Genomic DNA, 22,083 nt, shown 5'->3' on the forward strand with positions numbered 1-22,083 from the left:
TATAGTCCCAGATTCACTATAGATAGCGACTCAATCGCTGTCGGCTGATTCTCTGGCCGATTTTCATACAGCGATTGATTCACTATCAAGTCTGCATGCAAATGATTTGCACGGAGGTGCAAATCATTTGCATGCAAAACCAACGACTTAATCGCTCAGTGAGGGATTGAGACATGCGCAGAGGCCTGACAGTAGTGACAGGAGAAGCAGCCTCCTGTCACTGCTATCAGGGCTTCTGCTTTTTTTTTTTTTAATGGGACAGTTGTTCTGTGCGACTTAAACGTGCACCATCTGTCCCATTAAAATAAAGCCAACAATCACGTACCCCCTGAGCCACTGTTCTCCCACCCACCTGCCCGAAAAAAACAGCAGGGGGATGCCCACTCCTTCCTGTCACCGGAGGCCAACTCTCCCTGCCCTGACCCCCGCCTCGTACCTCTGTCACTGGGAGCAGGAGGTACTGAAAACACCTCCTGCTCCTCCTCAATGACACTGGGCCTTAGGCCCCTCCCTGGTGCATCATGTGATGCACTGGGATGGGCCTAAGGCCCTGATTTACTCAGGCGCCTTAGGCTCCTCCCTTCCTGATTGGCCAAAACAAGTGCCAGGTTTTTGAAAAGCCATCCGGACCCCCGGTCTGGTAACTCTAGGGAAGAGCCACAGATTCTTTGTAACCAGCCCTGCCAAACTAGCTTATGGGGGATGGGGGCCAGTGGCCGAGCAAGGGCGGAGCTGGGAGTAGAGTTATTTTCCCTGCCAACTCCTTCCTGCCGCCTCATGAGAGAGTTATCACCTAAGGAATCATCAGAAAATTGAGCCGTGGCTCGGAGCAGAGAGCACCGAGTCCTTTACCGACACTTACATCGCTCGTCAGCTGAGCGCCAGTCTTTGCATGCAGTATATCTGGTGTGTCCGCCACAGAGGTGTATTTGGACACGCGTTCATCATGGCCACGTTTGTATTCCACCTGGAGGAGGAAATGTGGAACAGAGAAGGGTCAAGATTAATCCATATTTTTGAGGTTAACTCTTACAACCCCTCATGGATAGGAAAGAAATCATTGCTACTTCTGGCTTCTTAATGTTAGCTGACTGCGTCTCACTTAAGTTTGGCCTACTGGTGGGAAAAAACCTCAACTGAGTCAGCTTGGAAAGTAAACATGGTAGGATTATGGCATGAACATAAGAACATAAGAATTGGCGCTGCTGGGTCAGACCACTGGTCCATCTTGCCCAGCAGTCCGCTCACGCGGCGGCCCTTGGTCAAAGACTAGCGCCCTATCTGAGACTAGCCCTACCTGCGTACATTCTGGTTCAGCAGGGACTTCGCTAACTTTGTCTTGAATCCCTGGAGGGTGTTTTCCCCTATAACAGCCTCCGGAAGAGCGTTCCAGTTTTCTACCACTCTCTGGGTGAAGAAGAACTTCCTTACATTCGTACAGAATTTATCCCCTTTCAATTTTAGAGAGTGCCCTCTCGTTCTCCCTACCTTGGAGAGAGTGAACAACCTGTCTTCATCTACTAAGTCTATCCCCTTAAGTACCTTGAATGTTTTGATCATGTCCCCTCTCAATCTCCTCTGTTCGAGGGAGAAGAGGCCCAGTTTCTCTAATCTTTCTCCAATGCCCTCTCATTGCAGAGCTTCCTTTCAAATGAAAGAGACTTGGCTCGTGCGCATTTACATTACGTAGGTATTTAAACGTCTCTATCATATCTCCCCTCTCCCGCATTTCCTCCAAACTATACAGATCGAGATCTTTAAGTCTGTCCCCATACGCCTTATGATGAAGACCACACACCATTTTAGTAGCCTTCCTCTGGACCGACTCCATCCTTTTTATATCTTTTTGAAGATGTGGCCTCCAGAATCGTACACAATATTCTACATGAGGTCTCACCAGAGTCTTATACAGGGGCATCAATACCTTCTTTTTATGGGTGCCTAATTTTATGTGCTCAGTTATAGAATAAGCTCCACAGTTGTTACCTTTAGTCAATTCAGGCCTGCTTTTGTAGCTAGCGGGAAAACCCCCATAGTGTCGTACCTGTTCTGAATCAATTGCAACAAGTATTTATCGTTTGCGTTCACTCACATTGCTTGCAAGTTCATTTGCTTTCCGTGCTATCTGGTACGCCGGCGTGATCATAGCAGGGAAGCTTCCCTTGCCCCTCTGGTGTTCATACTCCTCTCTGTATCTCACCTAGACAGAAACGCACAGGACACCATTTGGCGAACAGCTTTGCCCATTGCAAGGAGATTCCTCTTTCGGGAGTTGTTTGAGTGCATCTTCTGGGATTTAGGAGAGGGAAGGGGTGACAGTGGCAGTGGATGAGGAGACAGGGAAAGAAAAGGACTCCAGAAGAAAGATGGTACTTCGCAGTGAGAAGAGATTATTCTCACGAGGGGCGTCCCAAAAGGGGTAGGGTGTAGGTGGGTTGCCACTCAGGGTACAAGGGAGGCAGGGTTACAAAATTCACTTTCTATCTTCTATCTCCCCCTGCAGTGGCTGTAGATCAGTGGACAGAGCTGGGGCATTAAGGGCATGTCACATACGGTGTGATTCAGGTTGGGACACTGACACAGAGATCCGTACTAGAGAATGACACCCCATAGGAACTCAACTTCCCCATCCCCTCCCTGCGTGTTTTGTCACTGTCCCTTTTCTGTAAGCTCTGTCTTAACTACAAAAGCCTCAAACACTTATAATTTTAAAGCGTTTGAGGCTCTTGCGGATGAGGACGGAGCTTAGGCATTGATGGAATGAGGCATTATGACATCACAATCTGAGCTCTAGAATGTTGCTACTTAGGATTTTTAAGTGTTTGAGGCTCGTGCAGATGAGGACGGAGCTTAGGCATTGGTGGAATGAGGCATTATGACATCACAATCTGAGCTCTAGAATGTTGCTACTTAGGATTTTTAAGTGTTTGAGGCTTGTGCAGATGAGGACGGAGCTTAGGCATTGGTGGACTGAGGCATTATGACATCACAATCTGAGCTCTAGAATGTTGCTACTTAGGATTTTTAAGTGTTTGAGGCTTGTGCAGATGAGGACGGAGCTTGCAGGAATGGGGTAGGGACAGGATGGGAAAATGAGTTCCTATGGGGACAGAGAAAAATTTGTCCCCATGTCATTCTCTACACTGTATCTGAGGTGAAGTGAGGAAAGGAGCAGGTGCATCTGAAGACATTCAGCCTCAGTCTTCTTTACTCTTGAACACTGAGATGATTAGTTCCAAGTTACCCAGTTCTAGGCTGGAGACTTTTAGGCCGGTCCTAGTTTTGAACTTACATCATAAAGCATCATGGGATTTGTAGTGCCTGATTCTGCCCATTTAACCCATAAAGCACCAGGATGGGGTGGTCAGAAATCCAGGACTGTCCCCAAATCCTCAGCCCGGAACTGGGTAATTTGGCATCTCTGTGGTTTCAGAAAGCTAAAGGCTGGTATAAGAAAGAGAGCGGTGAGAGTCAGAGAAGATCAAAGCACGCCACACTTACATCACTGAGGTTCTTCTGGGTCTCGGCCATGTGCACCATTTCTGGGTCTGGGACAGGCGATGAATACCACGGCTTTTCTTGCTCGTATAGAGCCTGGTAGGCATTCTAAGAATGGAGAAAGCAATTACAGAGAAGAGAAGTGACATCCTTTAGTGCAGCAGCAAATAAACCCTGAGAACGATCAGTCACTGCCTATCTTCAGTCTCCGTTCATGTACTTTTTTTAAACAGGTACCTTTTTCTTTAAAAAAAAAAAAATCTTTATTGATTTGTAAACTTTGAAGTGCGATACAATTAGTTAATCATGAACATTGTATGAAATGCACTATTGACTATACAATTAATACATTAAATAGACATTTCCACCCAGTCTCGACGTCGTTATTAATACAGTAATACCAATGATGCAATTACAGTTTTATGAATTATTTGTAATCTTATTCATTGCTTTACCATTTTGTTTTATTTCTATCTTTTAAATTATCCAGAATTCTTTTTTCAACAGTTCCTCCTCTATATCTCTTCTCTTCTATCTTTCAAAGTACACAGTTCAGTTAGATTGTTTATTTTCTCATCTTTTCTCTTTTCTTACTTTGCACTCCCTTACAGCTCTCTTGGTACTTTAGTTAGATTGTGAGCCTTCGGGACAGTTAGGGAACTTCTAAGTACCTTTCATACTTATAATTTTAATGTATATTTTCTGAAAACCGCTTAGAACCTAACGGATGTAGCGGTATATAAGAAATAAATTACATTACATTACAATATTGTGATTAAATTATTAAACTCTTCAATGTACATTTCCCTCCCTCCCTGGATGTGTACGGATATCTCATATAAAAGAAAAAAGAAAAAAATTTGACTCTTATTGTACTGCAACAAGAGTAGCCAATGGACTCCATATATCATTAAAGGACTTACTATTTCCCAAGCGTTCCGCCATATTCTTTCATATTTATACGCGGTACATATATTTACCCACCAAAAAAGTGTAGTTGATTCTGTCATGGTTCTTCCAATTATGAGCTGGTGAAAGGTATGGAGAACCTGGATTACGAGGAAAGACTTAAGAGACTGGGGTTGTTCTTCCTTGAGAAAAGGAGACTACGAGGGGATATGATCGAGACATTCAAAATACTGAACGGAATCGACAAAATAGAGCAGGAAAAAACGTTATTTACAATGTCCAATGTGGCACGGACAAGAGGACATGGGCTGAAGCTAAGGGGGGGACAAGTTCAAGACAAATATCAAGAAGTTCTGCTTCATGCAATGAGTGGTGGACACCTGGAATGCTCTCCCAGAAGAGGTAATTGCGGAATCCACCATTCTAGGATTTAAGGGTAAGTTAGATGTACATCTCCTTATGAGTGGCATGAAGTGACATGGGTAGGGGTAGGCTAGATGCACTTCTCTTTACGAGAAGCTTGGAGCGATACGGGGACCAAAACTTTGCCAGGGTACACCTGGCAGGGCCTCCGCGTGTGCGGATCGCCGGACTTGATGGACCTAGGGTCTGTTCCGGATAGGCGCTTCTTATGTTCTTATTCCAGTTAAGATGAGGAAAAGGCGACTTTTATACCTATCTAAAGTAGGTTTCACATAAAGTATCGTACCACAAATTATCGCCTCGTAGGACAGGTGCCTTTTTCTAATTCAATATATATTTTTAGAGTTGGAAAGCAATTTATAGACTCTTTTTTTCATTTCGTAGCGAGTATAATTTCTTCAGTGGTGTCAAACTGGCAGTACTGTCATCCTTCCAACTTTGCCCAAGAGGGATCAAATCCATAGGACAGGAAATGATGGCAAAGCCGTTCATTCCTGGGCCTCTCTGCACCAATAAAAATTGCCATAACTGGGACAGACCGCCGGTCCATCAAACCCAGTCTCCTGTTCCCAACAGAGGCTAACCCAGGTCCCAAGTACCAGCTCAGGCAGCTCTCGGTTAGCATTTGGCTTCACTGCGCAATCTACCAGCTGGAGAAACGTTCTTTACCTGGCTTGCCAGTTTCTCCACCTTCCGCGCATGTTCTAGCTCTCTGGACCTCACATCCCAGTGGAAAACAGATTTAAAGCGCTCGCCTTCTTCTCGATATTTAATCTGCAGAGGAACAATATCTTAGATCTGTTCCAGAAGGTGTGGACATTTTTTCAAAAAATTGCTCATGTGCTGAAATTCATGTGCCAAAAAGTACCTCTTCTTACAAAGAAAACGTCAGGACAGTGGTCTTATCTATAAACAGCTCATCGATAAAACCATGAGAACATGCAGACAGTGGTGTAGCGAGGGTAGGAGGAGCCTGCGCTGGTGGCACCCCTCCGGACCCTCCTCTTTGCATCCCGCTCCTTCCCTGCTTCCCACTCCACACTCACATCCTCCCTTCCCTCCTCTGTACCTCTTTAAATCTTTACCAGCACAAACAGCATCTCCATCATGCTGCTGGCACCGGCATTGGCTTTCTCTGATGTCACTTCCTGGCCCTGTAACCAGGAAGTGATTTCAGAGAGGAGCCAGGCCTGGCGCGAGCAACAGACCAGAGAAGTTGCTCACACTGGTTACGATTTAAAGAGGTACAGAGGGGGGAAGGGAGGGTGTGAGTGTGGTATGGGGGGAGCAGAGAAGTGCCAGTGTCTAGGGCATGTCTGTCCCCCCCTCCTTACTACACCACTGCATGCACATACAGTTACACCTAATTCTATATCTGATATAGAGAATGACACGGGCACAAATTTGTCCTCATCCCTGCAGGAACTCAATTTCCCCATCTTATCCCTACGAATTTTGTCCCTGTCCTTGTCCTGTTCCTATAAGCTCTGCCTTAACCGCACAAGCCTCAAACACTTATGATTTTAATGTGTTTGAGGCTTGTGCAGATGAGGACGGAGCTTAGGCATTGGTGGAATGAGGCATTATGACATCACAGTCTGAGCTCTAGAATGTTGCTACTTAGGATTTTAAAGTGTTTGAGGCTTGTGCAGATGAGGACGGAGCTTAGGCATTGGTGGAATGAGGCATTATGACATCACAGTCTGAGCTCTAGAATGTTGCTACTTAGGATTTTAAAGTGTTTGAGGCTTGTGCAGATGAGGACGGAGCTTAGGCATTGGTGGAATGAGGCATTATGACATCACAGTCTGAGCTCTAGAATGTTGCTACTTAGGATTATAAAGTGTTTGAGGCTTGTGCAGATGAGGACGGAGCTTAGGCATTGGTGGAATGAGGCATTATGACATCACAGTCTGAGCTCTAGAATGTTGCTACTTAGGATTTTAAAGTGTTTGAGGCTTGTGCAGATGAGGACGGAGCTTAGGCATTGGTGGAATGAGGCATTATGACATCACAGTCTGAGCTCTAGAATGTTGCTACTTAGGATTATAAAGTGTTTGAGGCTTGTGCAGATGAGGACGGAATTTGCAGGAATGGGGCAGAGACAGGAAAAGAACTCGCGGGGACGGTACGGGAAAATGAGTTCTCACGAGGATGGGGATAAATTTGTCTCTGTCTCATTCTCTAATCTAATATACAGGCTGGTTGGAAAATGGAGCCCACTGTCTGTAACAGGCACCACTTTGAAAAGCAGCCTACGACTGGACTGTATTAATAATGACCTTCCATTTCTATTAGGGACGGTCAGCCAGAAAGAAAATTCTTGTCACTTCCCTGAACCTGTTGGGCCGCCGCGTGAGCTCGGGTCTGACCCAGTGGAGGCATTGCTTATGTTCTTATGTTCTTTGCGGGAATTTTTATTTTATTTGTTTTCATTTGGCTATCTTATCAGTTGATGATAACAGTGCGTGCTACGTGGAAAGGGGGGTGCTTGCACGCCCGCACAGGCATTGTACAGCAAGTACAATTCAACGTAGAAGTTGGGGCTCCTTTTAACCAAGGTGCGCTAGCGTTTGTAGGGCACGCAGGAAAATACCGCGCGCTACGCTTCTAGAACTAACGCCAGCTCAATGCTGGCGTTAAGGTCTAGCACGCGGGGCGATATATCACGTGCTATTCTGCGCATTAAAGCCCTAACGCACCTTAGTAAAAGGAGCCCTCAAAATTTTGTTATCAACTTAATAAGAGGATGACCATGAAACGGTTTCAAAAATATACAGTGGTGCCTCACACAACGAACTTAATTGGTTCCAGGAGCAAGTTTGTTATGCGAAAAGTTCGTTATGTGAAACGCGTTTTCCCATAACAATACATGTTAAAAAAAATTATTCGTTCTGCAGCATAAAATATGCTAAGATGACATAAAAAAAGATAAATTTGTCAAAATGGTGAAAATGGTGGTTTTGCTGAGGCCAAACTCTTTGACGAGGTCACACTGTTTTATCCCACATTCACTCCTTCTAATTATTTCCCATTTCATTTCAACAGAAATCACCTTCCTGCTTTTTTTAGAAGCCATGATATATAAAAAATATTGAGTTTATCTTAAAAGGACGACTGTATACAGTGAGAGAGGGCAGAGTCTCAGCGGCAAAAACTGGGACTTAACTTTTCTTTTTTTTTTTTTTTTCTAGCATCGGGGAAGCGGCGAGAGTAGCTCCGCCCCCCCCAACGCATCAGCAGTAGGCGCCGGGCCCCTCCATAAAAGGAGGCGAGCCGACGGTCCGCCACTGCACAGGGAGCCAGGCGAAGGGCTGTGAGAGAGGGCAGTTAAGCGCAGTGACTAACGACTGCCTGCAGTGCCTGCGCGGAAGGATGCAATACATCGGCAGCTCGGGCGACTTCGTTGTGTGAAACGAAGTTCGTTGTGTGAAACGAAGTTCGTTGTGTGAAACGAAGTTCATTGTGTGAATCAAGACATGAAGTTCGTTGTGTGAGGCGTTCGTTATGTGAGGCACCACTGTACTTCTTAACAGCACTGAAATTCAAATAACAGATATTTTGCTAATGTTTCTCTTCAGTACAGCTTATCCTATATCTGAGGGGCCGTGGGGATAAGACGGGTGGTACAGAGTCCGTTGGGATAAACCAGGGGTAGGGAACTCCGGTCCTCGAGAGCCGTAATCCAGTCGGGTTTTCAGGATTTCCCCAATGAATATGCATTGAAAGCAGTGCATGCAAATAGATCTCATTCAGATTCATTGGGGAAATCCTGAAAACCCGACTGGAATACGGCTCTCGAGGACCGGCGTTCCCTGCCCCCGGGATAAACCGATGGGAGGCCAAGTTGTTTAGACAGCTAAACAAGATACAAGGAGCCGATTTTACCTCCACCTTTTAGAAAATCGTACAAGCGTTTTTTAGCGCCGGCCGGCATCCCGAATGCTGCGCACTGCTCCGACGCTCAAAGGAACTCTACGAGCATCGGAGTAGCGCGGGGCGTTCAGTGTGCCAGCGCTATAAACCACTTTCGCGATTTTGTAAAAGGGGGTGGGGTGGGGGGGTTAGTTCGTGTGTCAGATGTTGAAAGGAACTTGCTAAATGTGAAGATACCTGGGGTGATGGTGTTTTCAGGGCACCTTAGACTGGACCGGATTGGATTTAATTTCTTGATATTCCGCCTTTTACAAAAGTGTCACAGCGGTTGACATAGTATTTCATGCAGACCCAATATATAAGACTATATAGCAGACAAATAAACCACCTTTTCTGAAACTAATCTTGTATGGATGTTTCTCTATAATATAAACAACGTAAAGAAAGTCCACTATTGCGTTAGGCAGTAGTTTGCCATTTTTAGAAATTTAAATTTGAATTTTGCGTAGTTCATTACTATTTAAATAAAGTTTAAGTATTTTATAAGTAAAATATAGGGAGATGGTTGGTATCCTATGATGTTATAGGACTGTGGTCTCCAACTCCAACCCTTTGCAGGGCCACATTTTGGATTTGTCGGTACTTGAAGAGCCGCAGAAAAAATAGTTAATGTCTTATTAAAGGAATGACAATTTTGCATGAGGTAAAATCTCTTTATAGGTTATAAATCTTTCCTTTTGGCTACGTCTTAATAATAATATTGTCATTTATAGCTAAAGAGACAAATGACCAAGAAACTGTTTTATTTTACTTTTGTGATTATGATAAAGATACCGAGGGCCTCAAAATAGGACCTGGCGGGCCGTGAGTTAGAGACCATTGAGTTAAGGGGAACAGTTAATCTGCTGTCTGGATTGGAGGGCAAAGGGGAGAACAGGACAATCAAGCCATTATGACATCACTGATGAGGATGGCTCTTATTGGTGGAATGAGGCATTATGACATCACAATCTCAGCTCTGCTTCCCAAAGACAAACAGGATGTCATGGTTATAGTTTAGCCAGTGGTCTCCAACTCAAACCCTTTGCAGGGCCACATTTTGGATTTGTAGGTACTTGGAGGGCCGCTGAAAAAAATAGTTAATGTCTTATTAAAGAAATGACAATTTTGCATGAGGTTAAAAACTCTTTATAGTTTTTATATCCCCCCCCCCAGCCCCCGAAGGCCTGCATGTTCCCCCCTTCTTTGCAGCATCCTCCAGCTTCCCCCCTGGCCTCCCAGTCTTAGTTTCAGCTAATTACCGCAGCCTGCAGAGAGGATCACCAGTGCTGTAGCATTCCTTGCAGGCTGCCATCGGCCCCTGCAGCACATTCCCTCTGCCGCGGTCCCACCCCTCCTCTGACATCCTCTGACATCGGGGCAGGATTGCGGCAGAGGGATCGTGCTGCTGAGGACAACGGCAGCCTGCAAGGATCGCTATAGCACTGGCGATCCTCTCTGCAGGCTGCAGTAATTATCTGAAGGTAAGAGCAGGAGGCCAGGGATGAAGCCGGAGGACACTGCAAAGAGCGGGCAGCACTAGTCAGAACGCGGGCCACAAAATAGTACTTGGCGGGCTGCATGTGGACCCCGGGCTGCGAGTTTGAGACCACTGCTATAGGAGCATGTATAAGGCTGTAAGGCTATATGATCAGAACCCTATATTGGGTATACTGCTCCAGAAACTGAGGTATACAACCACTGCGGAGAGAGAAAAATTTTTTTATTATAGAGAAACCCATACAAGATTAATTTCAGGAAAGGTGGTTTATTTGATTGCTATATTCTCTGGAATATTTTTAAACCACAAGCACTTTTTTGGTTGTGTCTGTATACAATATACGAGGCATAATTACAAAAAATATATCTATATAATCACTCAGAACTACACAGTTCTATAAAACAACTGTCCCTATGACCTATCAGGAACAAAACGCCAGGGGAGGCGAGGCGCTGGAGCCAGTAGTGACAGATTCTTGTGTACACGACGTATACATCATTTATTCTGGTGTATATTTATTTTATGAATTATTTCTTATGAAGGGAATTTAAAAAATAAATTCTGGAATGCCTCGCGGCACCCCCGGAATCTCTTTGTGGCACACAGTTTGCGAGACACCGGTTTCGGCGCCGTGGATTCTGTTCGCACCACTACATATAACCTCTTGCAGTCCCTTCCGGTCCCACCTTTCTGTGGTTCTTAAAATCTGAAATGTCTGCTCTGGTCCATCACATCACTGACATTTTTTTTTTTTTTATAAACAAGATGACCTACTCAGCCCACAGCCTCTCGGAGACTACAAGCCGCTTACCTCGCTCACAGACTCCGACTGCTTTTTGGCGTGGATGTTCACGGGGGTCTCAAATACACTCGTGAATGTGTTGTTTCGGGGGTTGTGTCTGGAAAAGAAAGCATTAGCCAGGAAATCAGGAGCGTGCTTCTTCCTCTCGCCCTACGCATCCCTTTGGTCTTTGGATAGTGGCTTCAACCACGCATGGTCTAATGTAGATCATGTATTAACAGAAATGAAAAGAGCTTTCCTGGCGGCGCTACGAGCATCTCGGATTACCTAAATTTTCAATAGCTGAACCAGCCTCAGGAATTGTAGTTTCAGGTTTTTGGAAAAGAAAAGGCAGCAACAGGTCCTTGGGCAGAAGGAGGAGAAAGCTGGATTGGTTTAGCTCAGGCAGACAACTGCTTTTCCCCCAAATTAAGGGTGCTTATAGTACCCCCCCCCCCCTCTAACTGGTTCAGCAAACCGTGTAATGCTCCTCCTAGAAGTTCCTAGACCTTCACCATCATCCCCCACATAAAGACATTATTACCCTGCTTCTCTGCATTTCCATGATTTCCAGGGTGCTTATGGGCAGCCGAAGTGGGGGGTCACTTCATCACCCAGGTCATCCCAAACGGGCTAGTTTTGCCTCGCTGCAAGCATAGGGATCTAGTCTTGCTTATCAAGGGGAATATCAGCAGAGCTGCCAAGCTGCCCATTACCAGAAGGGAGATTTCAGGTCTGTCTTGAATTTCTAACAACCCTATTCTGATGCATTATGGGAGCTGTAGTACTGCTCAGTGGCGGTGGTGGCATCCCTCCATCGCCCTCTTTCCCCGCCCCCCTTCCCTTTCCCTGTACCTTTTTGGCTTCTTCAGCATGCCCTTTGACGTCACGTCCTAGGCACAGATCCCGGAAATGATGTCAGAGAACGCCGACACGGGCTGTTACTTTGCGCCGGGCCAGGGAAGGCAAGGGACACGTGTGGGGACTGAGTGGGCGGGAGAGTGAGTGGGTGGGCGGGCGAGTGAGTGGGAGGGGGCGGAGAGGAGGAGTGCTGCCGCCACCACCACGCCCTTAGGAAGACCGTGTCTGGGATGGCCCGCGTCCTCCTTACTATGCCAGTGGTACTGATATCATAGTGATTTCAATGGGCAGTATCAGAAAAGAAACATATTAACTGCTTTGGCTACAAGTCCAATACCAAGACTGGCCTAAAAAAAAACAACTAAACTAAACCTTAGGTTTGTATACCGCGCCATCTCCACAAGCGTAGAGCTCGGCACAGTTTACAGAGTTAGGATAGAAAGGAACTCCAATCAAGTTTCAAGTTTCAAGTTTCAAGTTATGAAGGGTTATAGGAAAGGAACAAGAAGAAAGAGAGGATTCTGGGCTGTATAAAGAGAGGCGTAGTCAGTAGAAGAAAGAAGGTGTTGATGCCCCTGTACAGGTCATTGGTGAGGCCCCACTTGGAGTATTGTGTTCAGTTTTGGAGACCGTATCTGGCGAAAGACGTAAGAAGACTTGAGGTGGTCCAGAGGAGGGCGACGAAAATGATAGGAGGCTTGCACCAGAAGACATATGAGGAGAGACTGGAAGCCCTGAATATGTATACCCTAGAGGAAAGGAGAGACAGGGGAGATATGATTCAGACGTTCAAATACTTAAAGGGTATTAACGTAGAACAAAATCTTTTCCAGAGAAAGGAAAATGGTAAAACCAGAGGACATAATTTGAGGTTGAGGGGTGGTAGATTCAGGGTCAATGTTAGGAAATTCTACTTTACGGAGAGGGTGGTGGATGCCTGGAATGCGCTCCCGGGAGAGGTGGTGGAGAGTAAAACTGTGACTGAGTTCAAAGAAGCGTGGGATGAACACAGAAGATTTAGAATCAGAAAATAATATTAAAGATTGAACTAGGCCAGTTACTGGGCAGACTTGTACGGTCTGTGTCTGTGTATGGCCGTTTGGAGGAGGATGGGCAGGGGAGGGCTTCAATGGCTGGGAGGGTGTAGATGGGCTGGAGTAAGTCTTAACAGAGATTTCGGCAGTTGGAACCCAAGCACAGTACCGGGTAAAGCTTTGGATTCTCGCCCAGAAATAGCTAAGAAGAAAAAAAAAAAAAAAAAATTTTTTAATTGAATCAGGTTGGGCAGACTGGATGGACCATTCGGGTCTTTATCTGCCGTCATCTACTATGTTACTATGTTAGGGACAAGGGTCCCAGAGAGCAGGAGGTGTTAGATTTTTGAAAAGAGCCAAGTTTTCAGGTGTTTGCGGAAGAATTGGAGGGAGTTTGAAATTCTGAGCGGGGATGTGAGGTTGTTCCAGAGTTCTGTGGTTCTAAAGGGGAGGGATGTTCCTAGTTTTCCTGCGCGGGATATACCTTTTGTAGAAGGGAATGATAGTTTCAGTTTTTGGGAAGATCTGGTGGAGTTAGGGTTAGAGGAGTTCCAGAAGAGTGGAATAATGGGAGGAAGGATGCCGTGTAGGGTCTTGAAGGCTAAGCAGGCACATTTAAAGAGGACTCTGGAGTGTACTGGAAGCCAGTGGAGCTTGGACAGGAGTGGAGAGACGTGGTCGAACTTGCCTTTTGCGAAAATAAGCTTCCTCTTGGAACCGAGTCACTTGGGGAACCCATCGACCAGGCCAGTGGTTCTCAACCAGTCTGTCACTGAAAATCCGACATGTTTATGTTTATTTCACAACCACGTATGCTCTAGGTTGGGGAGAACGGAGAAACCAGGAAGTCAGGGACTTGAAATCACCCTAACTGGTCCCTGCTTCTGTCAGTAAGCCTCAGACGGAAATGCTTCAGTCCACCCCTCTCTTCCGCCCTGGCAGTCGCCTCCATTGTATCGCTATTCCCCTATTTCCCTTACATCATTGCTAACGGCAATTCAATAATATAACAGTACAGGATACCCACAAAACACTCCTTCATTTTAAATGGTTACAAAATCAAAACTTATTGGAATATGATTATAAATAAGATGACAGCAAACTTATTGGAATATGATTATAAATAAGATGACAGCAAATACAAGTTCCAAAGAGCACGGTTAGCGAGATCTTACACAGTCGCTTGCACTTTCACCCTTATAAGCTGCCATTGGTGCAGAAGTTACAACCGTCAGACAATGCAACGCGACAAAAATGACCAGGTGTTCCTCAAGTGGCCTCCGAGATCACCGGACATTACTGTTTGTGACTTTTTCCTTTGGGGGTATGTGAAAGACAGAGTACGTGCACCTCCACTACCCACAACTCTGGATGATCTGCAGGAACAAATCACTGAAGCTATAAACGCGATCACGCCGGATCTGTTTCAGAGAGTCTGGTCCGAGCTCAATTATCACATCGGCTGATCAGAATTTACTGACCATACCTTCCATCAAAGAATTCTACTACACTAGAAAAACTAACTTTTTCCATTGTAGTACAGAATGACACGGTGACAAAATTCATCACCGTTCCTGTCCCCGCGGATAACCGCAGGAAATAATCCCATGTCATTTTCTAGTGTCTATTTCAACCTAGGTCCTACACCAGCATTCTTCAAAGCAAAGCTTGCGGGTCAGTGGTTGTGGCCATTCATACTCTGATTCTTATGTGAGCCAAGGATAATGAAGCCATTGTGACATCACTGATGTGATTGGCTCTTAGGCACTGGTGGAATGAGGCATTATGACATCACAATATCTGCTCTGGATACCAGAGACTGTCATTCTGTAGTGTCTGTTTCAACCTCAGTCCTTCTACACCAGCATTCTTCAAAGCAAAGCTTGCGGGTCAGTGGTGGTGGCCATTCACACTCTGATTCTTATGTGAGCCAAGGATAATGAAGCCATTGTGACATCACTGATGTGATTGGCTCTTAGGCACTGGTGGAATGAGGCATTATGACATCACAATATCTGCTCTGGATACCAGAGACTGTCATTCTGTAGTGTCTGTTTCAGCCTCTGTCCTTCTACACCAGCATTCTTCAAAGCAAAGCTTGCGGGTCAGTGGTTGTGGCCATTCATACTCTGATTCTTATGTGAGCCAAGGATAATGAAGTCATTGTGACATCACTGATGTGATTGGCTCTTAGGCACTGGTGGAATGAGGCATTATGACATCACAATATCTGCTCTGGATACCAGAGACTGTCATTCTGTAGTGTCTATCTCAACCTCGGTCCTTCTACACCAGCATTCTTCAACGCAAAGCTTGAGTGTCAGTGGTTGTGGCCATTTATACTCTGATTCTTCCCTCTCTCCTTAAAGAATGACATGAAGATGGTTTCCCGCGGTTATCTGCGGGGACGGGAATGGTGATGAATTTTGTCACCGTGTCATTCTCTATGTTGTAGCTCCAACTTTATGGAACGCCATGCCACCTCAACTCCGCCTTGAAAATTCACTCGACAAATTCAAGATTAAACTAAAAACGTTTTTATTCCAAGACGCATACCATAGCATTTAAATATTTAAACTCCAACAGCCAGCAAAATAAATATGAACCGCTTTCAAGAAGCGATCCCCCTTTCCTGATGTTATATCCTCCCCCTATCTCTTTTTTAATTTAATGATTTAATTTAATGATGTAATTATTAACTTTCCCCTCCCCCTTCACCCTCAAGCTCATGTTCGTATCTGTAATTCGTCTATTTAATGTTCACATTTCCACTCCCCCTATAATAATTTATTTTAACCTTTCATTTTTAGCATTGTAAACCGGCCAGGTGTACGTCGATGGTTGGTGTATTAAAATTAATTAAACTTGAACTTGATGTTTGCCGAGTAACAAGTGGGGCGCCCATCGAGTGTACGTAATCAACAGATACCAAATGAAACTTTATGAGTTGATGAAATTTAGCCTCAAAGGTGAAAGAATATTCCAATAAATTTTGGTTTTGTAACCATCTAAAAAATCAAGGAGTGTTTTTCTGGGCACCCTGTATTATCTGTTACATTTGACACAACAAAAGAAAGTTTGAGATCCACTACTCTAGGCTGAGACTCTCTTTGTATTCCAGGGCCTGAAAATAAATTCCCCCTCTGATGAATCTACGTTAGGCTTTTTCATCACCGGCCGTGGCACTATTAGCTCTGACGCTCATATGAAAGGGGCCAAAATGAATTATGGGTAAACTGACCTGCTGGACTTAGCTGCTGCCCTGGGCTGGCTGACGCAAGGGGGGATGTTACATGATAAAAAGGGGAGAGGGTACTTTTTTTTTTTTTTTGTAATCCGTTTAAGTCTAAGTGGAATATAAATTTTTTAAATAAATAAATAAGAATGAGGAGGGGGGGGGATCAATTTTCAAATACAGCTGTGAAGACCATTTTGGAACGTGAGAGGCGAAGGAGAATCACGTTTTGAAGCCTACATGAGCGGAAATGGATTGATGAACAAGTTTTGTGCAGGCCATAAGGATAAACACACTATTTTTATGAACAGAATGAGGGGTGGCAGAACTGCGCACTCTTCCCCCCTCTGACGGTACTTACGCGTGACAGTAAGGCTTTTTCTGGTAGCTGACAAAGTTATTGACTGTCAGGATCATCTTGCAAATCTCGCAGTGGAAACACGCTTTGTGCCATGTCTAAAAACAGCAAAGAAAAAAAGGTGCCAGTTACTCCTGCACAGGAGGCTTCTAACAGCTACTAAGTTAGAAAAGTAGTTCACCACTAGTTAGCGTATTTTCATCAACTTCAACTTAGAGAATGACACGGGGACAAATTTTTCCCCGTCCCACGGGAAATCATTTTCCTGTCCTGTCCCGTCGAGTTCTTTTCCTATCCCTGCCCCATTCCTGCAAGCTCCGTCCTCATCTGTGCGAGCCTCGAACCCTTTAAAATCCTAAGTAGCAACATTCTAGAGCTGAGATTGTGATGTCATAATGCCTCATTCCACCAATGCCTAAGCTCCGTCCTCATCTGCACGAGCCTCAAACACATTAAAATCCTAAGTAGCAACATTCTAGAGCTCAGATTGTGATGTCATAATGCCTCATTCCACCAATGCCTAAGCTCCGTCCTCATCTGCACAAGCCTCAAACGCTTTAGAATCATAAGTGTCCGAGGCTTGTGCGGTTAAGGCAGAGTTTACAGGAACGGGGCAGGGACAGGGACAAAACTCATGAGGATGGGATGGAGAAATTGAGTTCCTGCGGGGACGGAGACAAATCTGTCCCCGTGTCATTCTCTACTTCAGCTCAGAGGAGAGCTAGGTTATTCCCACTCCTCCCCCTCCAAAAATGAGTCTGTACCAAACTATTAAAGTTAGGGGCATAAGCAGAGATCAGAGGTATGGCCTCGCCCCTGCCACTCTTATTCCAGATGCTCATCCACCATGTTTCACCTGGGTCCTTTGTGCTACTCCAGTTTCAATCCCCCCTTTGGTCTCCTGAATCTTCTGCTCCTTATATCTGCAGAGCTACCAAGTTATTAATTTCCAGGAAGGACAGTTCAGGTCAGGCCTGGACCTAAACTTCAGGAAACTACTAAAAGCTAACCTAATTAACCGAATGATAACCTAGACCTCTGCCCCCTTACCAGCTTACCCATTCAAACTGTATCTTCATTTGCTGATTGTACTTATATTCTCTGACTATCCAACCCCCTCTTTGTTATTCCATTTTTCGCTGATTGTCCAGTCCTTCTTTGTTGTAAACCGCCTTGAACTAATACGGCTTTGGCGGTATATAAGAAATAAAATGATTATTATTATTCTGACGATCCCATCCTGTTGCATTATGGAACCTGCAGTACTATGAATCAGAGACTACAAATTAGAGAATGACATGGGGACAAAGAACTCAATTTCCCTTCCCCGTCCCGTGAGTTTTGTCCCTGTCCCTGTCTTTGCCCCATTCCTGTAAGTCTGCCTTAACCACACAACCCTCGAACACTTAGGATTCTAAAGTGTTTGAGGCTTGTGCGAATGAGGACGGAGCTTAGGCATTGGTGGAATGAGGCATTATGACATCACAATATGAGCTAAAGAATGTTGCTACTTAGGATTTGAAAGTGAGGCTTGTGCAGATGAGGACGGAGCTTAGGCATTGGTGGAATGAGCCATTATGACATCACAATCTCAGCTCTAGAATGTTGCTACTTAGGATTTGAAAGTGTTTGAAGCTTGTGCAGATGAGGACGGAGCTTAGGCATTGGTGGAATGAGGCATTATGACATCACAATCTCAGCTCTAGAATGTTGCTACCTAGGATTTTCAAGTGTTTGAGGCTCGTGCAGATGAGGACGGAGCTTAGGCATTGGTGGAATGAGGCATTATGACATCACAATCTGAGCTCTAGAATGTTGCTACTTAGGATTTGAAAGTGTTTGAGGCTTGTGCGGATGAGGACGGAGCTTAGGCATTGGTGGAATGAGGCATTATGACATCACAATCTCAGCTCTAGAATGTTGCTACCTAGGATTTTCAAGTGTTTGAGGCTCGTGCAGATGAGGAAGGAGCTTAGGCATTGGTGGAATGAGGCATTATGACATCACAGTCTGAGCTCTAGAATGTTGCTACCTAGGATTTCCAAGTGTTTGAGGCTCGTGCAGATGAGGACGGAGCTTAGGCATTGGTGGAATGAGGCATTATGACATCACAATCTGAGCTCTAGAATGTTGCTACTTAGGATTTGAAAGTGTTTGAGGCTTGTGCGGATGAGGACGGAGCTTGCAGAAATGGGGCAGAGACAGGAAAAGCACTCGCAGGGATGGGACGGGAAAATGAGTTCCTGGAACGGGGAAAAATTTGTCCCCATGTCATTCTCTGAGAGCCTAATTTATGATGGTACATAACCCCAATCAACATATCTGAAAGAACTATATGTCAGAAAAAAATAGTGAAAGGATCTTCATGAATTAAAGGAGATTCAAGTATTAACATATACGAAGGTCATGTCATAAATAATGCACACTATTTTTTTTCATTTACATGTTTTATTTTTTTTCCCAAGTATTTCTGTACAATCCTTCAATATAGGGCTCCTTTTATAAAGCCACGCTAGCCGCTACCGCCTCCTCCTGAGCAGGCGATAGTTTTTCGGCCAGCGCGGGGATTAGCACGTGATGAAAAGTCACACGCGCTAAAGCCGCTAATGCTTTGCAACGACCGAGTCCCAACGTCCGGGAACCTTCATTATTCCCATCCAAGACACCGTTTTTGTTCAGTTGCCGAAGGGCTCGGGTACCGGCGGAAGAAAGCTCTTCCAGAGACGCAAAATGATGTCCACGCATAGGAAAAAGGTCGAAGGCGACACCTCCCAGCCGTATTCGCGTAGCTTTTCAATGACGAGGGGAGAGCTCCATCTTCCCCACGGCCAAAAAAATTTCGACGAGCTCAATCAAAAGTCAAACAAATGATGTTTTTTTGCTTATGATCATGAAGCAGACAAAGTTCCATGTGGAAGAAGTGTCACAGCGGTGTATTATCGTGATTTTTTGCAAACAATGCATAAAACCCGACCTCGGTTGCTCTTGGCTGGGCCACTCATTCTTCACGACAACGCTCGCCCGCACATAGGGAATGTCGTCATTGAAAAACTACTCGAATACGGCTGGGAGGTGTTACCTCATGCTCCCTACAGTCCCTGCCGCTTCCCTTCCACTGCGCCTCCGTAACGTCTTGGCACAAGCAGCAACCCCCAAGCTGCTGTTCCGCCATCATCGGCTTGTCCTCTGACATCACTTCCTATGCTCAGATCCAGGAAGTGACATCAGAGGAAAAGCAGACACTGGCGCAACAGCAGGTTGGGGGTTGCTGCTAGTGCCAGGAACAGAGGTACGGGGAAAGGGGAGAGGCGCACACGCGTGGCAGTGGGGGTGGGGTGGGGGAAGTAGCGGGGGGGGGGTGAAAAGGAGGATGGGTGCCTGTGCCCTCACCAACAAGGTACCCGGAGCGGATTGCCCCTCCCTGTTCCCCCTTACTATGCCACCGCTTACAAGCAGAAATCTGGATGGCCAACTGAGGACCGTCCATATCCCATGTGGCGCATGAAAGAAGGGCAGGAGTCACTGGCTTAGCCTCCTCTAGTTCCTTGGGGGGAGGGGGGTGTTAGTGTCCAGATGGTGTGAAGACCAGACAAAAAGTTCAGGTTTGAGCCGGGGAGCAGTGCAAATGCATCCCCGGTGAAGCGGAGCCAGGCTGCTGCCACAAAACGCCAGAAAGGAGCTCGGGAGTGACCTCCGGGCGTCCTGGACAAGGGTTTCCCCCGAATTCATCAATACGATGTTTGCAGCTTACATGATTAACAAAAGCTGCATTGAACCCTCGGGGACTGCGGCCATGCTGGCGCCACGGGTCCCCCAGCAACAGTGCCATGTGCAAGATGGGGAAGTCCAGTCTGAGGAGGACTGGGATGACGAGGGCTCTATGTCAATGCCTTTACTTTCCCATTCTGGGTTCCCAGTAGTAGGAGAAGCTGCTTCATGTCTACGGGTGGGGTGGGGGAGGGGGGGGGGGCTGGATCTGGACCTGGTGGAGGCCTTTGATTTCTGAGAGCAGTTATTGTAGCTAGTTTAAAAAAAAAGGTTTGGACAAGTTCCTGGAGGAAAAGTCCATAGTCTGCTGTTGAGACAGGCATGGGAGAAGCCACTGCTTGCCCTGGATCGGTGGCATGGAATGCTGCTACTATTTGGGTTTTTGCCTCCACGGAGATGGGATACTGAGCTGGATGGACCATCGAAAGGTCTGACCCAGTAAGGCTATTCTTATGTGCTGATGACCGTGTGCCAGCTGTTTAAGCCTTCAGCGCTTTGGGAGGTAATCACAGGATCTCTCCAGGAATTAAAGACAGAGACTCGCCAGTCCTCAGCCGCACAGTGCTCGCTTATGAGCAGCAGTAAAGCGCTTCCCGTCACTGAAACACACTTGGTCGTGCACAACCATTCCAGCAGCTCATATATTGTAACACCTTTGCAGAAGCTCATGTATTGTAACACCTTTGCAGAAGCTCATGTAAACCGCTCTGAATCGATTCCCCAGTCTTTAGAAGCAGTACAGAAGCTTTGAATAAACCATAAACACTGCTCTCTTAGCGCTCACTAAACATATTACACGCAAGCTCCTTTTAGTGACTGGTAGAATGTTTACTGACCTGGTCTATACAGTTAATCTTCTCAGCCGGATAGACCCCAAAGCCACAGCGGGCACAAGGATTCACATTCATTGTGAAACAGAGCGAGTGAAGGATGGGAGCAGAAGTTCAGAGTCCCACAACCAGCAGCTGCCCCAGCCCACCAGACTGTTCAGGTCAGAGCTTGATAATGGTCCAGACCGCACGCCTTGTTCTCTCCTTCCACCGACCTAATCAGCAAAAGTCAGCTGCTCTTTCACTTTTCAGGATGCCAGTTCCTAAGGGCAGCTATTTTGGCAGTATATAAGGGCATCCGGAGGGGGGTGGGCTTAGGAATGACACCTTCCTCTAAATAGAATCCTGAACTCATGGACTCACGCTGAAGCCAATCATAGATGCTCTCAACTTCACCCTGGTATTTCTGCTTTGCCGCTATGGGCAATCTGTCATAGCTTGAGCACGGGGGACGCTGGAACTTCTGCCCAGCGATTTGTCAGGTCACCTTAAAAAGTACTGTGATGCCATGTAGAAATCGATTCCCTGAGAAACATGTGCTCATGGAGTGTACCATCGTGTGGGGTTCTATCACACAGAACAGCAACAGATGAGATGACTTTTCATTTGCTGTTCCACCACATGTTCCGTACGAAATATCATGACACAGCAATTCTAACATGAAAGGCCATCGCACCAGGATAAACGTGACGCTGTGTTACTGTGAAATGACACGGAACAGGTGTGACGCGACCTTTTACTTGCTGTGCTACCAAAAGGTGATCGACACAAGGCTGTTCCGTGTCATTTTACAGAACACAGCGTCACGGTTATCATGGTGCGGTGGCCTTTCATATTAGGATTCTCTTGCCCATTGTTGTGTCGTGATATTTTCGCTTGGAACAACCTCACGACAACAAGTATGTTAGTCGTGCCCCTTTCTAATTTTTAATTGTTAAGGGGCTCATAATCGAAAGAGAAAAACATCCAA

At 45.8% G+C, this 22,083-nt stretch overlaps 1 protein-coding gene across 3 annotated transcripts in view; it reads right to left on the minus strand.

Moving 5' to 3' along the window:
- NRAP (nebulin related anchoring protein) overlaps positions 1 to 21,359 on the minus strand; it is a 139,344-nt gene extending 117,985 nt beyond the window's left edge. For all 3 annotated transcript variants that reach the window (XM_033943727.1, XM_033943728.1, XM_033943726.1), the window contains exons 1-7: positions 21,120 to 21,359; positions 16,519 to 16,613; positions 11,058 to 11,145; positions 5,500 to 5,604; positions 3,502 to 3,606; positions 2,093 to 2,200; positions 863 to 967 (exon numbers count right to left, since the gene is read on the minus strand). In XM_033943727.1, the coding sequence (XP_033799618.1) occupies positions 863 to 967; positions 2,093 to 2,200; positions 3,502 to 3,606; positions 5,500 to 5,604; positions 11,058 to 11,145; positions 16,519 to 16,613; positions 21,120 to 21,191 (678 nt within the window). In that variant the 5' untranslated portion in view covers positions 21,192 to 21,359. The remainder of the gene's footprint in view (positions 1 to 862; positions 968 to 2,092; positions 2,201 to 3,501; positions 3,607 to 5,499; positions 5,605 to 11,057; positions 11,146 to 16,518; positions 16,614 to 21,119) is intronic.
- Between the last annotated feature and the right edge of the window lie 724 nt (positions 21,360 to 22,083).

Source organism: Geotrypetes seraphini, chromosome 4 (genome assembly GCF_902459505.1).
Source record: "Geotrypetes seraphini chromosome 4, aGeoSer1.1, whole genome shotgun sequence".
Lineage (NCBI taxonomy): Eukaryota > Metazoa > Chordata > Amphibia > Gymnophiona > Dermophiidae > Geotrypetes > Geotrypetes seraphini.